The sequence below is a fragment of the Bubalus bubalis genome, chromosome 1 (assembly GCF_019923935.1).
Source record: "Bubalus bubalis isolate 160015118507 breed Murrah chromosome 1, NDDB_SH_1, whole genome shotgun sequence".
Taxonomy (NCBI): Eukaryota; Metazoa; Chordata; class Mammalia; order Artiodactyla; family Bovidae; genus Bubalus; species Bubalus bubalis.
The window spans coordinates 156279793-156294232 of record NC_059157.1 but is presented as its reverse complement, the minus strand read 5'-3'; the positions used below and the strand labels follow the sequence as shown (position 1 = coordinate 156294232).

At 40.3% G+C, this 14440-nt stretch overlaps 1 protein-coding gene across 3 annotated transcripts in view; it reads left to right on the top strand.

The window, feature by feature from the left end:
• Window positions 1-14440, top strand: part of KCNAB1 (potassium voltage-gated channel subfamily A regulatory beta subunit 1) — a 461725-nt gene that overhangs the window by 317524 nt on the left and 129761 nt on the right. For all 3 annotated transcript variants that reach the window (XM_025289395.3, XM_025289400.3, XM_025289406.3), the window contains exon 2: window positions 14321-14364. In XM_025289395.3, coding sequence (XP_025145180.1) covers window positions 14321-14364 — 44 coding nt within the window. The remainder of the gene's footprint in view (window positions 1-14320; window positions 14365-14440) is intronic.

Sequence of the window (14440 nt, the reverse complement as noted above, 5' to 3'; positions counted from 1 at the left end):
AGGACCTGGCCCCAAAGGAAGCTCCCTTAATCTGATCCACAAAGTCTTAGTTCTCTTCTAAAACTTCTCCAGCAAAGATTCATCTCCTCTCTGTTTACAGTTCTGTTTAAATAAATTAGTTCTTAGTATACAGTCCATAGCAACCTGGGGACCTTTTCTGTCTTCTCTGCCTGGATAGAGAGTTAAGCTGGTTGCCAGCAGCCTTATTAAGTCCTGGCTCCCGACTCTTTCTCTAACCTCATCTTGAACTGCTCCCACCTCACACACTGACCTCCGCCACATCCACCTCCTTCTGCTCCTCAGGCTTGTCCCACCTCGGGGCCTTGCTTATCTCTCTGTCTGGCTACTCTCTTCCCCAAGGCCTTCTTGGGGGCTGACATAACTCATTTTTATCTTGTGTGCCCCTGCTCGGGTGTCACCTCCTCCGAGGGGCTGCCCCTGACCACCTTGCCTTCGCCATCAGCCAGCGTCTATGTTTGCAGAGCACCTCTCAGTCACTGAACTTATTACTGTGCCTACTTGTTTATTTGGCCACTCCACTAAAATGTAAGCCTCATGAGGTCAGGAATTTTATTTGTTTTGTTCACTGTCACAGCCCTGGAACCTGGAACCTGCCTTAACAGTAGGTGCTCAATAAACACATCCTGAGTGTATGAATAACATCAGCTTTAAAGTGTGAATTATGGGTTGCAAAGAGTTGGACATGACTGAGCAACTGAACTGAACTGTACTGAACTGATGGCCTTAGATCCCACGGTAGCTCCAAAGTGTTCATTGGATGCCTTGTACTAAAAATCATTCTTTATCCAACTTTCTTTTTCAGGCAAGGCTAACTCAGCCTTTCACAACTTTCCTTCTCATTCCCCTTTCCATGCCCTTAATTCCACACCCCACAAGTTGAGAAGTGGTCTGTTTCGGTCCCATTGGTCATCCCATCTCCAATCAGCAAAGCATGCTAGTGACTTCATTTTTTTCTCTTTTCAAAAAAGTGAAGAACAGGATGAAATCAGTTCTGTTGAATTTTGAACCAGTAGGAGTGGTACACTTTTTTTTTTTTTTTTGCCTATTTTCCTCTCCTGTTGTTTCAGTCTGAAGGCTGATCGGCAGAGGAGTGAGATGAGTGGCAGTTCACCAACTCCCACCACCGCTGTGGCATCAATCACAGAAACTGTGGAAAGCTTCAGTCAGGGGTGGGAGGTTGGGGGGCCTAAAGCAGATGAGGAGGTGCCAGGAGGGGGTGTGGATGCCTAGCAAAAGAGTTGCAGAAACTCATTTTCTTTTTTCTCTAGGCCTCCCAAAATGGCCTGCCCCAGGCAGGGACCCCATCACTGCCTGTCTCTCTAGGGAATTGCTAACAGTTGGGTCATTTCAGATGGGCAGGCCCCCTGAAGGCAGAGTGGAACAGGGGAAGCAACACAGACCAACAGCCGAGCTCTGCTCCTGACTCTGTTATGCGTGCTACGTGTGTGTGACCCTTAAGCTCTCTCAGCTTCCACTTCCTCATGGATAAAATGGGCACAGGAGTGTTTACTTGGAAAGACTGCATACCTTTATATGCATGAATTGTGTGTAAAAGCACCTAGAATGATGCTGGCATGTGGTAGGTGCTCTATAAATTGTTGCTATTATCAAAAAGCTGAGTTCAGCCACAGGGAAAATAAAGTGTGCTTATGTTTACTCAGTTAGTGAGGAACAAACAAAAAATAGGTTTATGATTGCCTGCTTCTCCATTTTAAAAGTCAAAGATATGTTACAGATGTTAAACAGCCTAGTAGATTCAAAATGGATTCAAAACTTTTACTGAATCATCCACTTTGGCATCATACTGTCAAAAATTAGGCTTCATCAGAGTTTTTACTAAAATAACCAGCTATTCGGCTGCCACTGTATGGAAAGTATGGATTTCCTGCCAGGGTCTTCTTTCTCATCATATAATGATGACACCAGAGTTGGAAATTGACTTCTTTGGGGCCACATCCAAGAACTGTCAGGTCCCCCGCTATTCTGCCATCAACATTGGGCCCTATCCCACGAATTCTTGCCATCTAAATCTTGCTTAGAACTAGTGAAGTCAGTCAACTTGAATGAAGTACTGCTACTGATTTTAACCAACTGAAATTAACTAATTTCTTACAATGGACTGATTCACAAAAGCATAAAGCCAGGTTATTTCACAGGATTTTATAGTTGCCCTGTGGTAATTATCTTAAAATGCTTAGAGTCCATTTTTTTAATTGTATATTTTAATAAAAATTTACCCAAGCCTAAAGAGAGAAATTTGATTTCATTTTCAAACTTCAAAAGAATTTCAAAAGATCTTAGGGTCCTGAAGAATATATTCTTCCAATGCCTCCAATGCCTTGCTGTTTCATAAAAGGGGTGGTCTTCTCTCCCTTCCTCCCTTTCATGAGTCTATCAGAAGAGCTTTACTTTTGTGTCAAATACAATCAGAAAGGATTGGCATAGAGAGAGCTCTGTATCTAGGAGAGCTGTTCTTATGGCTGTGGGTGTGTATTCTCCTAGTCACCATGAGAAGATGCGGTTTTATGCCCTCCAGCGAGCGCCACTTCATCGTCACCACAGAACAAGATGCAATTTCCCTACTTTTGAGACATTGCAAACTAAGATATCAGGTAAAAAGACCAATGTAAAGACCAATTAAAAAGACCGATGTAGAGGCTGAAGAATGAAAATAAACTAAATTCAGCACTCTAACCTGACCAATCATTAGTCATTTATAATAGGGCTCCAAATAAAGTCACAGGCCAATGGCATTCAGTTCTCACTGCATTCAGATCTCACTGATCTCACAGATCAGTTTGATGTATTATTCTGCTGGAGAGAAGGAGCGTTCATTAACCTCAAAATCAGTTACAAGCTCTGGATGCATCTTAGTAGCTGCTGAGTAAACATCTGCCAGATTAGAAAAACAAAAAGGAAAGAAGAAACAAACACAATGTTCTGTCAATGTGAGACTGTTTATATAAAAAATGAAATGAAATGATAAAGGGATGTTGGCTTCAAGGGGCCCTCAATTTTGTTCTGTTTTTGATTAATTTCTGGGTCTAGTGTTCACTCACTGCATTTCTTATTTGTCAACATTAGTATTCAACCTTAGTTTCAAAATTACTAACTCATACCCCTGTAAGAAAAAAATTTGGCAACTAGATAATAGTGTTTTTGTTCAGTTCTTTTTGTTCTTAGCCTTACAATATCCAGTCAAAAGATTCTTTTCCAGAGTTATTTAAGTTCAGTTCAGTTCAGTTGCTCAGAATGTCCGACTCTTTGTGACCCCAAGGGCTGCAGCACGGCATGCTTCCCTGTCCCTCACCAACTCCCGGAGCCTACTCAAACTCATGTCCATTGCGTCAGTGATGCCATCCAACAATCTCATCCTCTGTTGTTGCCTTCTCCTCATGCCTTCAATCTTTCCCAGAATCAGGGTCTTTCCAAATGATTTGGTTCTTCCAATCAGGTGGCCAAAGTATTGGAGTTTCAGCTTCAGCATCAGTCCTTCCAGTGAACACTCAGGACTGATTTCCTTTAGAATGGACTGGTTGGATCTCCTTGCAGTCCAAGGGACTCTCAAGAGTCTTCTCCAACACCACAATTCAACAGCATCAATTCTTCAATGCTCAGCTTTCTTTATAGTCCAACTCTCACATCCATACATGACTACTGGAAAAATCATAGCTTTGACTAGATGGACATGTTTTGGCAAAGTAATGTCTCTGCTTTTTAATACGCTGTCTAGGTTAGTCACAGCTTTTTTTTTCCAAGGAGCAAGTGTCTTTAATTTCATGGCTGCAGTCACCATCTACAGTGATTTTGGAGCCCCAAAAAATAAAGTCATCACTGTTTCCACTGTTTCCCCATCTATTTGCCATGAAGTGATGGGATCGGATGCCATGATCTTAGTTTTCTGAATGTTGAGTTTTAAGCCAACTTTTTCACTCTCCTCTTTCACTTTCATCAAGAGGCTCTTTAGTTCTTTGCTTTCTGCCATAAGGGTGGTGTCATCTGTGTATGTGAGGTTACTGATATTTCTCCCAGCAATCTTGATTCCAGCTTGTGCTTTATCCAGCCCAGCATTTTGCATGATGTACTCTGCATCTAAGTTAAATAAGCAGGGTGACAATATACAGCCTTGATGTACTCCTTTCCTGATTTGGCACCAGTCTGTTGTTACCACATCCAGTTCTAACTGTTGCTTCCTGACCTGCATGCAGGTTTCTCAGGAGGCAGGTCAGGTGGTCTGGTATTCCCATCTCTTGAAGAATTTTCCACAGTTTGTTGTGATCCATACAGTCGAAGGCTTTGGTATAGTCAATAAAGCAGAAGTAGATATTTTTCTGGAACTCTCTTGCTTTTTTAATGATCCAATGGATGTTTGCAATTTGATCTCTGGTTCCTCTGCCTTTTCTAAATCCAGCTTGAACATCTGGAAGTTCACAGTTAATGTACTGTTGAAGCCTGGCTTGGAGAATTTTGAGCATTACTTTGCTAACGTGTGAGATGAGTGCAACTGTGTGGTAGTCTGAACATTCTTTGGCATTGCCCTTCTTTGGGATTGGAATGAAAACTGACCTTTCCAGTCCTGTGGTCACTGCTGAGTTTTCCAGATTTTCTGGCATATTGAGTGCAGCACTTTCACAGCATCATCTTTTACTATTTGAAATAGCTCAATTCGAATTCCATCACCTCCACTAGCTTTGTTCACAGTGATGCTTCCTAAGGCCCACTTGACTTCACATTCCAGGATGTCTGGCTCTAGGTCAGTGAGCACACTATCATGATTATCTGGGGTGTGAAGATCTTTTTTGTATAGTTCTTCAGTGTATTCTTGCTACCTCTTCTTAATATCTTCTGTTCCTGTTAGGTCCCTACCATTTCTGTCCTTTATTGTGCCCATCTTTGCATGAAATGTTCCCTTAGTATCTCTAATTTTCTTGAAGAGATCTCTAGTCTTTCCCATTCTGTTGTTTTCCTCTATTTCTTTGCATTGATCGCTGAAGAAGGCTTTCTTATCTCTCCTTGCTATTCTTTGGAACTCTGCATTCAAATGGATGTATATCTTTCCTTTTCTCCTATGCCTTTAGCTTCTCTTCTTTTCTCAGCTATTTTTAAAGCCTCCTCGGACAACCATTTTGCCTTTTTGCTTTTCTTTTTCTTGGGGATGGTCTTGATCACTGTCTCCTGTACAGTGTCACGAACCTCTGTGCATAGTTCTTCAGGCACTCTGTCTATCAGATCTAATCCTTTGAATCTATTTGTCATTTCCACTGTATAATCATAAGGTATTTGATTTAGGTCATACTTGAATGATCTAGTGGTTTTCCCTACTTTCTTTAAGTCTGAATTTGGCAATAAGGAGTTCATGATCTGAGCCACAGTCAGTTCCTGGTCTTGTTTTTGGTGACTATATAGAGCTTCTCCATCTTTGACTGCAAAGAATATAATCAATCTGATTTCGGTGTTGACCATCTGGTAATGTCCCCGTATAGTCTTCTCTTGTGTTGTTGGAAGAAGGTGTTTGCTATGACCAGTGCATTCTCTTGGCAAAGCTCTGTTATCCTTTGACCTGCTTTGTTTTGTACTCAAAGGCCAAATTTGCCTGTTATTCCAGGTATTTCTTGACTTACTATTTTTACATTCAAGTCCCCTATAATGAAAAGGATATCTTTTTTTTTGTTCGTTTTTTATTTTTTTTTGAGTGTTAATTCTAGAAGGTCTTGTAGGTCTTCATAGAACCATTCAACTTCAGCTTCTTCAGCATTACTGGTCAGGGCATAGACTTGGATTACTGTGATATTGAATGGTTTGCCTTGGAAATGAACAGAGATCATTCCATTGTTTTTGAGATTGTACCCAAGTACTGCATTTTGGACTCTTTTGTCCAGGAGTCTTCAGCAGAGGCATGAGTTGGCAGTAAACCACAGAGTCTCCCTAGCCAACAGGAGTGAAACAAGTGAGTGACAACAGTCTTTATCCACAGCAAAAGAATAATATAAAAGCATCCCTGTCAGCATCATCAAACAACTGCTACGTGCCCAGGACTTTGCTCTATGTTGGGAATAAGCAGGTACTTTAGACACAGTTCCTGCCCTCACAGATCTCAGTCTGGAAGGAGAAACTCATATTACATATAATATGGACTTTCCTGGTGGCTCAGGCAGTAAAGAATCTGCCTGCAGCGCAGGAAAACTGGGTTCAATCTCTGGATCTGGAAGAGCCCCTGGAGAAGGGAATGCCAACCCACTCTAGTATTCTTGCCTGGAAAATCCCATGGACAGAGGATCCTGGTGGGCTACAGTCCATGGGGTTGCAAAGAGTCAGACACGACTGAGCAACTAAAACCCAAAAACAACATGCACCATGATGTATGGCACTCTGAAAGCAGATGTAGAGGACTGAGCCCACAGAGAAAACAGGCATTAGTTTTACCTTCCTCTGTCAAAGAAAGTGAATGGCAAACGAATACATGATGACTGGAAGCATTTGCTTTTGATTAAGTGCATATTTAAATATCACCCCACCCCTCAGTCAAGCTCATGCCTCAGTCTCCGTCACGTGGCTGCTTTTACTTTCTAAAGGGAAAGTAAGAAATGGAATTGGGAAGATTTGGAGCATGAAATCTGTCTTAGATGCTTTTTTGTTTATTTTGCCTTTGAAAACTACACATCTCATTACAGTGGAAACTAACACAAATCTCATTACAAAGTGGATGATACAGAAGGCTTTACCTTTGCTTCATCTTGTGGAACTTCTTTGAAAACAAATCATCACCCCAGGGTGAAGAAAACTTTGAAAGCTTTTGATTCTTTCTTCTTAGTGTTGAAAATGCAAGTATATGTGTGATATTCACACAAGAAAGTGTGATCATTTGGTTGTTAAGAGAGATGTGATATTGGACAAAATTTAGAAGGCGGCAAAGTTTATTTTCCCCTGTGGGGCCAGTTCTTTCATCTTCCTGCCATGTGTGCGTGCTAAGTCATTTCAGTCATGTCTGATTCTTTGCAACCCTATGGACATAGCCCTTCAGGCTCCCCTGTCCATGGGATTCTCCAGGAGAGAATACTGGAGTGGGTTGCCATGCCCCGCTCCAGGGGATCTTCCCAACACAAGGATTGAACCTGCGGCACTTAAGTCTTCTGCATTGGCAGACAGGTTCTTTACCACTAGAACAACCTGAGAAGTCCTGCCACCCTACTTTTATTCCCTCTTCCAATTCTTTCAGAACTTGAGTGCTTTATTTCTTGACTGTTTCATCTAATCCCTCCAAGCTGACATAAGAAAAAGTCTGAAACTTCTTCACACTAAGGTATAAATGGCTGATAATAGTTTATAACCAAGTCTCTCAAACTGGGGCAGCAGAAGGTGCCAAGGGGCACCTGGTAAAGCTTTGGAACCAACATGGCACATCTCTGAGACAACAAACTTACTTGAAGAATTAGTAAGGAAACATTATTTTATGTTAAAACAAACACAAATATAATATGGAATGACATGCGAAATGATTGAATGAATGAATCACACTAAAGTAAATTGTTACAAAATACCATGCATGAGGCTGAAACCCCAGAGCCCTGGGGATGGCAAATCCTCTTCTGTCTCCTCTGCCCTAGTGGGTAAGCCCAGCAGACTCCAGCTATAGACGGATGGATGAGGCTCTTGAAGAGCCCCGTAATGGGAGACCTTAGGGTCAAGACTCCACTCCAGTACTCCTGCCTGGAAAATCCCATGGATGGAGGAGCCTGGTAGGCTGTGGTCCATGGGGTCGCTAGGAGTCGGACACGAGTGAGCGACTTCACTTTCACTTTTCACTTTCATGCATTGGAGAAGGAAATGGCAACCCACTCCAGTGTTCTTGCCTGGAGAATCCCAGGGACAGGGGAGCCTGGTGGGCTGCTGTCTGTGGGGTCACACAGAGTCGGACACGACTGAAGCGACTTAACAGTAGCAGCAGCAGTAGAGGTAATTCAAGCAGCAAGCCTGAATTGGAAGTAAATTCAGCAAGGGCCTAAAAATTTTTTGTAACTTACTAAAATTAAACAAAGGTATACTAAACACCAACACTATCAACTTTATTATACACATTTTAAAGAGTAGCTATAGGGTATGGCATATTTCACTTTCAAAACTTTTCAGGATTGCCTACCCTCATAGTTTGAAAAAGATGCTTGTAAACCCATGTTAGTGTGTGGCAGATGGATGCACGAAGAGGCATTTTTAAAACGACATATTTCTTTTAGCTACATTCAAGATGCTTGATGTATGGACCCCTCTGGCAGTCTGGTGAAGTTTACGGACTCCTTAGAAAAAGTGCTTTTAAACACATAACATAAAATATACAAGAATCTGATTAACTAGATAAACAGTTCAAAATATTTAAAATCCAAATTTGTGACCTAATAAGACATGCACTTCTTTCTCAATATATTAAATAACAAGCTCTAGGAGTAGGCTGAGTGCCAAATTTCCAAAAGGTGATAGGTATAAATAGCCAGTGCAAATTATTTTTTTAAATCTCTGAGGTAACTGTGATGTGGTAGAAAAATACCTGTAATTTCTTTTGATGGCAAAATAACAGTTAATGTGGGTACTTCTGTGGTTTCTTGCCAACATTTATACTTGAAGGAGGAGCTAAATTTCAGTTAGAAGTTGGTGAAAAATAAAAATGTATTTTTCTCATGCATGTTCATGAACCCCAAATGATATGCCCTTAGATAAAAAGGTTCTAGATTCTCTTGACTTCAGACTGAATTATTTCCAGCTATTCTGATGCCTTAGATCCTTGGGACAGAAAAAGCAGTGAGTAACTTTTATTTAAGTGATAAGTAGACTTTGATGAGAATTTCACAACCCATATCACCATCTCCACCGTGCAGATCATCCAAGTTCTGCTCTTATGCACAACCTTGTGTTCCAACTCCATGTCCCTCCTCCTGGCGGTCACAGAAGAAAGGTTCTAAATTTCTCAGACCCACATGAATTCTCCAAACTGCCTTTCCCAACAGAATACCACCTTCTCCTTCACCTCCATTATCTATCTTTAGCCCCTGTTTCCCACTGTCTTAATGGTCCTAGCAAAATGACTCACAATTCACATATAATAGATTTAGGATGTTTGCAATGTCTAAGCACAAATCCATGAAGTAAGAGGATATGGTCACAGAAATAGGTCTTGAAAGCCACAGAAGCAACCTTCTAACAGCTTTAGTCCCGAATCGGAACCCCACCAGCGTCAGTGTTTAAGATGCCACTTTTCCTAGAAAATAAGAAAGAAAGAAAGTAAATATCATTTTTTGAACACTTAAGTTTCCTGTGAATGGTGCTGCATTTATATTTTCTCAATCTCCTAAAGAAAGAAAAATCAGGGAGCTATTAATATCCCCATTTATGAATGAGGAAAGAAGCTTGAAAAGTTTAAGTAACCTGCCCAATGTCATACACAGTTCTATTGAACTGATTAATTAACTATAGGGAAATCTCTTTTTGCTATACTTCTGCAGACTTTTTTAGAGTGCACAGATCAACAGGTGATTTTTTATATGTCCAAAGAAAATGAATAAGAATCTAGTTGGAATTTACAACAGATAAATAGCTTGAACCTTTAAATCAAAGAATTTGAAAGAATCCCATTCTACTTTGCTGCTACTTAGATAAAGGAAGGAATGAAACAAAGTTTCCTTGTGCTACTTATCAATGTCTGTCATCAAAATGCGTGGCTAAATCATTTATATGCCTGCTGGTTTCCAAATGAATCATTAATCACCGTCAACAGTGATAAACGGTACCCTCAGAAGAAAACATTATCACCATTTGTAGTCACCTTCATGGCTGTAAAAATGTATGTTCTCATACAACTATAAAAACAAGCTGGCTGACAAATGAACATACCTTCTGCTCTGTATTTTTCAAAACAGGTTAACTGTACATTTCTTTTTTTTTCCATTTCACACCCCACGTTTGACTAGTAGCTTCCAGGTAAGGCTCCCCACACAGCAGAATGTGGTTTAGAAGGATCAGAAAGATGTTCAGCTAGACTAAAACAGCAGATGATGTAATGATCTGAGCCCGTGAAAACCAGGTCAAACCAAATTTGTTTCTGCCAGTTTGACAAGGCCACTGGAGCCCTTTACATGTGCCTTCAATTTGTCTCTGTTGTGTCAGCCTCTAAATAAGGGATTTTTCTCCTGTGCAACATGCATCTTTCTTGGTCAAATGCAAGGTACCTATTTTAGCCAACTGTTCCTTTCTTCCAAGCAGTTTACTGTAAACAGTGTCTAAGATACACATATGAGGAAGCAAGCAATTTAAAACAACACATTTAGGCTGCTAATCTTCTGCTTTTAGCATCTTTGATTTGTAAAGGACCTGTAAACATCAAATGGCATTTGATACTGTGCCTAAGTGACACTTGATTTCAGTTCTTACAATTCTATTATTGTCTTAAAATAAAAAGTGCATGATGGATGCTCCAGAAAACAACACTAGAAATTATATTTAATGTATCTGTCATGGGACTAACCATTGTCTTAAAACAAGTTCCGCCACCGAGAGGACAATTCTGTCTTTAGAAAGAAGAAATGCAACCTTTGGCTTCTCAAGAAGCTATATCCTTTCTCCAGTAACTTTCCCAAAGCTTTGACTTAAGGTTTAGGATTTCCAAAATTTGACTGACAAAGCTAAGTGTACCGTGCCCCCATATTGATGTCATTCATTTCTAATATTAGCAGCTGAGCAGCCCAGGTTCACTTGGGAAAGAGGAGCTTTTATTTTGAGTTGAACGGGAGCACATACTAAAAATGAACACAGTGAGACTTTCTTCTGGTATGTCTGACACAGATAAAATAGGGAAACTGGTGCAGTGCAACTGCTTTGAATTAAATGGAAAAGAAATTCTATCTATTTGGACATTTGATGTGCTTCCAGAATTTTTGGTAGCCTCACCTGTGCTAATGCTGAGGAATTAAGAGATAAAATGCCATCACATTAAGTTGTTTCAATGCACAATGTCACACAAGGTCATGAAGTGAGCATGAAAATCCCATTGAGTTGGATAGAGGAGGTTCCAGGACACCTGTCACAGCCCAGTGTGATGTGTAAAGTTGGCCATTATTTGGTGCTCTAGCCATGCAAACAAGCTTTTGGATGATGTATTTTGGACTCATTAGATCAAATGTGTCAAGTATTTGGGCTTCCATTACCCAGCAGAGCTTAAATGGATCAAAGTGGCTAAATAATCACCCCACCTCCGCTTAGTATTGTGCAGACAGGAACGTGGGCTGGATGGAGATATGCCATTTGGAATCACGGAAATTGTGTTGGAAATCCACATGAACTGGAGGAAGTTATTTCCTCCTGTCTTCTCCATCTGCTAAGTGAGCGGCAAGAGTGCTTTACTGGGTAGGAGTCTCACAATGAAACTTATCCCTGCAAAAAGTAAGGGCAATGGACTTAGAGACCAGGTAGGGCTTATGCACAGAAAATACCTCTCACTTTAAAAAAACAGCTAACTGAATTTGGTAATCATTCCATTTGTTCTTGTTGTTGTTTAGTTGTTGTGTCTGACTTTTTTGTGATTCCATGAACTGTAGCCTGCCAGACTCCTCTGACTATGGGATTTCCCAGGCAAGAATACAGGAGTGGGTTGCCATTTCCTTCTCCAGGGATCTTTCCAACCCTGGGATCAAACCTGTGTCTCCTGCATTGGTGGGCAGATTCTTTACCACTGAGCCAACAGCGAAGCCCAATCCTTCCACTTACAGAGAAAAAAATAATAATCTGTGAAAAAGTTAAATAAAATAAAAACACCAAGGCTCAATGTGAGACCTATCACCACTGTATAAATATTTGTCTGTAATTGACCTTTTCTTATAGTGCAGAATCTTCTAAGGCTTTCATTCCAGAAAAGCTGTCCTGGGTGTTCAAACACCAGTGGCAATAACATGGGCCAGGTTGAGTACTTGCTACTTTGCAGTTTGTATTGGCTGGCAGTTCCCAAGTTTCTCAAGTTTGGCCCTACATACCCGTATCAGAGTGATCACTGTCTCCCTAAATCACTGGCATAAGGGAACTTAGAGCAGGTCTCCCTACCTTGGGTGCTGAGATGCTGCTCAGTAAGTGCCCAGTGTCATAATCTCGCCCTATTTGAGTTTGTTAGAAAAATTTCTTCCTCTGCATAATTTTCTGTACCAAGTTCCTGTTCCCTATTGTGCTCTAAGTCACTGAAAGATATTAAAATTACATGAAATTTCTTACCTGGATCTTTTCCCCCATGACACCCACATAGTTATGCAAGTGCAAACCTGAGACAGCTCCTCCATGTGCTGTCAAGAGCCTCCACGGGAGGACATCCCCCACTGTATCATGATTGCACAGTTGCTCTTCTGCATCCCTCAGAAAAGGATAGAGAACTCCTTAAGGGTAGAGAACTGTGCCTTGTTCCTCTCTGTATCTTCATGACCTAACACATTGCTTTGAACATGGTAATCTGTCAATAAATCAGTAATTCATCAATGTCAAATATCTCTACCTGGAAGACTGTTATTCACTTATATATTTTCTTTGATTTTTTTGCTCTGGTGTAAGTCTTTTTTATACTCCCCACCATATAGCTTTCACTCTAGATTCCTACCCTTCAAAATCAGTAGACTTTTAGACCACAAAGCAAATCTTCTGGCTGTACAGCCTGTGGTTTTCTGAGAAACTACTAAAAGAACAATTCCTTATGCAAATTAATTTCATGGGAGAGGTCCAAGTATTTTTCTCCTACTTAGCAGTTCAAAATATTTTTCACACACACCTTTATGCAATAGTTTCCTGCCAGGTAGACATATCCAATTCATATGGGAAATTTAGCACTATGTCTGTGACAGCATAAGAAGAGTCAGGAAGCACCAAAAATAATTATGCTTTTGCATTTGTTTACTGTGAACACATTAGCATACATTATCATGTTCCAGTCCCACAACAGCGATGCTGGAAGAATGGCATAGACATTGCTACCCCATTTTACAATGAAGAAATTAGGGTTAGGAAGGAAGTGATATCTCCAAGGAAGTCCAAGGAAGGAAGTGATATCTCCAAGGTCACCTAGCTGGTTGCAACAAAGTCACAAAAATCTGGATCTTTCAACTCTTCTCAGTGTAATATCCTTTGAACCAGGCTAGGAAAGGAACTGTGTTGCTTAGGTGGAATTTTATAGACAGTAGCAAGCAAGGAAAAGAAATAGATGCAAAAATAAGAGCACTGAGTACTAGCTCTAAAGAAATCAAACTGTGGGATAATCAAGAGAGAATCCGGAAGAACTGAGCTGTAGAAAACTTTTTAGAAAAGTTGGTTCTGTTTTGTTTGGATAGAAGCAGGGAGAAAAGCTATATTTTCATAAAAGCATCTGATCAGAAAGTAAGGAATACACTTTTCTACCGTGTTTCAATAACGTCAGCTTCATCTCTTCACAGTGGATCCCTACAAAATTCTATGAGATATCCTTTCTCTGAGAATTCGATTTCCTCTCTGATGGCATTAGGCAGATGACAGGAAGATGGGTTGGGTCTGGGTCTCCACAAATACCTTACAGTTAAGATTAGAGCACCTAGTTCTTTTTCTACTTAAAGAATGAAAATATATTTCCTCTCCCTGGATCAACTTTTAAGGATGAAAAGCAAAAATGTTGAGGAAAGGAAGAATCATTTAAGGACTGTCTGACCTTTTTGTAGGAATTTTGTGTAGTTTTTTAATAAAAGTAATCTAATTTAGTTTAAATAGCCTAAAGGATTATTTTGTATTTGTTCTTTAAATATTCCCTATCCATCTGTAGTAATACTTTGTTTTAAAGGTCAGTTCATCTGTTACTCAGCCAACAAATGCTTATTAAGGGTCCACTATGGGTCAGAATCGATTGATCAATGAAGAATGACTGATGGGTAAATAATCTACAAATCTTGCCCTCAAGAAGAGAGATATTACATTTGTAAGAAAACTGATAAAGAAGACCAATAGGGCTGAAAAGCTGTGTTTTGTGGGCACCCTTTGTTGTTGTGCTGAGCCTAAGGACATTTTGGACTTTAAAGCACCCAAATAGGGATGAAAGAGACTCTTCCCCAAACCACAGGCCTGCATCTGGAGCTCTGCCCCCACCACGGCTCTAGTCAAGAACAGTGTCATAAAAAGTTAAGTTTATATACCTGCAACTAACACAATGCTGTTAATCAACTATATTTCAATTAAAAATTTTTTAAGTGAGATTTAATACTCACAGATAAAATTCTACCTGAGGAAACGATGACCATGTGTTGCTTTATTTTTATTTTAGGAATCTTGGAAAATCAGGACTCAGAGTTTCTTGCTTGGGTCTTGGTAAGTACTCAGGGTAACACATAGGGGTGAGCTGGGAGGTGGGAGATTGGAGGGAATACCAGGGAATGATTGAGGT